The 2,792-nt window shown below is 55.3% G+C and overlaps 1 protein-coding gene across 1 annotated transcript; it reads right to left on the minus strand.

Annotated features, from left to right (window-relative positions):
- Nucleotides 1-884: 884 nt before the first annotated feature.
- LOC149090872 (uncharacterized) lies at nt 885-2,047 on the minus strand. The gene is made up of 2 exons (XM_089264214.1): nt 1,587-2,047; nt 885-1,490 (listed from the first exon to the last, which is right to left on the minus strand). The coding sequence occupies exons 1-2, from the start codon at nt 1,944-1,946 to the stop codon at nt 969-971; spliced, it is 882 nt and encodes a 293-aa protein (XP_089120340.1). The 5' UTR covers nt 1,947-2,047; the 3' UTR covers nt 885-968.
- Nucleotides 2,048-2,792: the final 745 nt, after the last annotated feature.

Raw genomic sequence — 2,792 nt, forward strand, 5'->3', positions numbered from 1 at the left:
ATGAAATTATTTAATAATTCCAAAAATTATAAATATCGGTGGTGACCTTTGAGCGAGGCGACGGTGGTGTCGCGCTGTCGCTGAGTGTAGTCCGACTTGCGTTTGAAAAGCAACAGAAGCAGGTACTGATGCGAGAATAAGGGTTAGTTGAGTTCAGGCAGTGTTACACGCACTTCCTCGTGGTGCAAGAGATTGATGTCTATCACTCCGGTTTTCGCCAACTGGCACGCTCTTGTCATTTCGCTAATCTGATTGCCTAGGATTATTGGCTTGTGCAGTATCGCCATGGTGACGTGGGTGTCGTAATCTAAAATAGTAATTTTCACAGCTGGGGCAGACTCAGTCTACCCAGGGTGTACTCACAAGAAAATTTATTTTGATGTGTGAGACACCGGGGGGGTGGGATGATTATGTGTTATGGTCGGGGAAAGAGGAAATGAGGGGGGAGAATTTTATAACGGGGAATCGCCACTCACGTGCAACACTCACGAGAACTCCTTATTATTCCAATCGCTCGCCTCGCGTCGCTTTGGTCGCCTGCCCTCTCCGCCAATCCAAAAATGAACGTCTCTTATCTTTCAATGGCCAATTGCCGTTTATTTCAGTAATCACTCGACTTATGTATTCTTCGCACAAAATCTTAACTTATTATATTTTATCCTCTTGACACTCTCGCGTTCCCACGCTAACTTATTACATCTCTCCGTCTTGCCACTCTCGCGTTCCTACGTTAACTAACTTAGCTCTATTTCCGCTCGCCCAAAGCGCTCGGCGCCGGCGACGCAACCCTCCGTTCAAATCTCTCCACGCAGGGTTGCGACGCCGATCGCCGATAAATCACCAGCGCTTTGGGCGGCATTTTCAAATATGGATTTAAATTACTTAAAAAGGAGACGACCACGGCTCCTGTGGCCGCCACCGTGACGTTGTAGACGCCGTCCTCTGACGACACCTTGAAGCTTCTCTTTTTACCATTTCCACAAATCCGTGCCCTCCGGACGCACTGTCCAATTCCGTGGGACGGTCAGGGGCGCCTTTCGTTCCGCGCCATCCTCCGTGCTCGACCGGGACGTCTCGTCCGACTGCCAACCCTCGAGAACGTCATCGAGCTCCCTTCGGTGGCTGGATCCCCTCAGACGGGAATCGTCTAGCTTTCGCCACTTTGTCTGTGACTCGGCGAAGCTCGCTCGTCGCCTCCGTCGGGTGCCCCCAATATGGCTCGATGCTCCAGCGACGTTCGGGGACCCAGCACGCCGGTCTCGGTGGTCCACCCGAGGCCGTCCGCTCGTCCGCTCCGAACGATAGACTGGTTGGGCCAATCGACGCCTCTTCTCGACGGCCCCGGGGACGTAGCGAAGCGCGACTCGTGCGGAATCGCGGCGGCGGTTCTGACCGACATCGCCCTCCAACGGGTGTTGCGTAGTCGACTTCGGCCCCACATCCTCGTGCCGGTTGCTCCTCCTCGTCCACAGCTCCTCCGGCTCCCCGGCCTCCGTTCGCGACGCCACACTTGAGGCAGGAATAGGGGCGGAGGGACAGTGCTCCCTGCCGCCTCCGACCTCGCGTGGCGGGAGCTGGTCAGGGACCTCTTTCACAGCGTCCTCGTCTTCGCCGTCTCTTGCGGCCCACGGTGTCGGGCTGGCCCAACTTTCCGACTCCTCGTCCGTCGGCATATCGCGACTCTCCGGCTGGGACGGGGTCGGCGAACCGGGCAGGGACGTCGGCTCTTCCACGTGCGGCGGAGTCCGTTGCACCCCGGGTGCTGGTACGTATGTCGTCGTAAAATCCCCTCTCAGCAGCATCACCATGTCTTCCAAGGCCACCAAGATGTTTATGGTGGAGTGGTGGACGGAGTGGACCTGACCGGTGCGTGGCTGGTCCTCCCACGGCGGCCCTTGGGGGAGTGCCTCTTCCCACTCCTCGTCGCTGCTGATCGCGTCTTCCATTTCGCTTATCTGTGTGAATCAGAACATTAATACTCGCTCTCTCTCTCGGATCTCTTCTTGACCAAAACGGTTAGGGCGTTATTATGAGATTAGTGAGGTTTCTCAAAGAGGTGGTAAAGAAGGGGACAGCAAATTAAAGCAATCGAGATTCTTCTATTCTTCGAGCGACGTGGACCGCTCGGATCTTTCCTCCTCCTCTGTTTCCCTCATCAACGCCGTTTCGCCGGCCTCTTCCTCCTCGGTGTAGAAAGGCTTAAGCTTGGACAGGTTGGCCATCAAGCAGACGACCCTGTAAGGGCCATCGAGCTTGGGTGCCAATTTCGCCGCGAAGCCCTCCGCTGCGCTGGACAGCTGATGCATGACCATCGACCCTAGCGCGGGCCTCCATTCTCGTCGACGCAGATTATAATACCTGCCTTGGTCCTTCGACGCCTTTTGTAGATTGTTGCGGACCACTTCGAAGATTGCCTTCATCGTTTCTTTCCTTGTTGCTAAGTCGACCGCCCTCGTTGCCGACCCGGGAGTGACTTCATCGTAGAGAGCAGACGGGAGGCGAGGCTCTCTACCCATCATCAAGAAAGCCGGCGTGAATCCGGTAGAATCTGCGACACTAGAGTTGATCGCTAGCGATATCTCCGGCAATAACACATCCCACGAACTCTGGTGTCCCTCGATGTACTGGGCTATCATCGTTTTTACGGTGCGATTAGTCCTCTCGGTGGGATTTTCCTGCGGGGAGTACGGGGCAGTGAACTGTAACCGCACCCCTAAGGATTCCATGAAAGACCGGAAACCTTTGCTCGCAAGTTGTGCGCCATTGTCACAGATGAACATCTTAGGCACTCC

The sequence above is a fragment of the Drosophila navojoa genome, chromosome X (genome assembly GCF_054131105.1).
Source record: "Drosophila navojoa isolate 15081-1374.11 chromosome X, UAZ_NAV_1.0, whole genome shotgun sequence".
Classification (NCBI taxonomy): domain Eukaryota; kingdom Metazoa; phylum Arthropoda; class Insecta; order Diptera; family Drosophilidae; genus Drosophila; species Drosophila navojoa.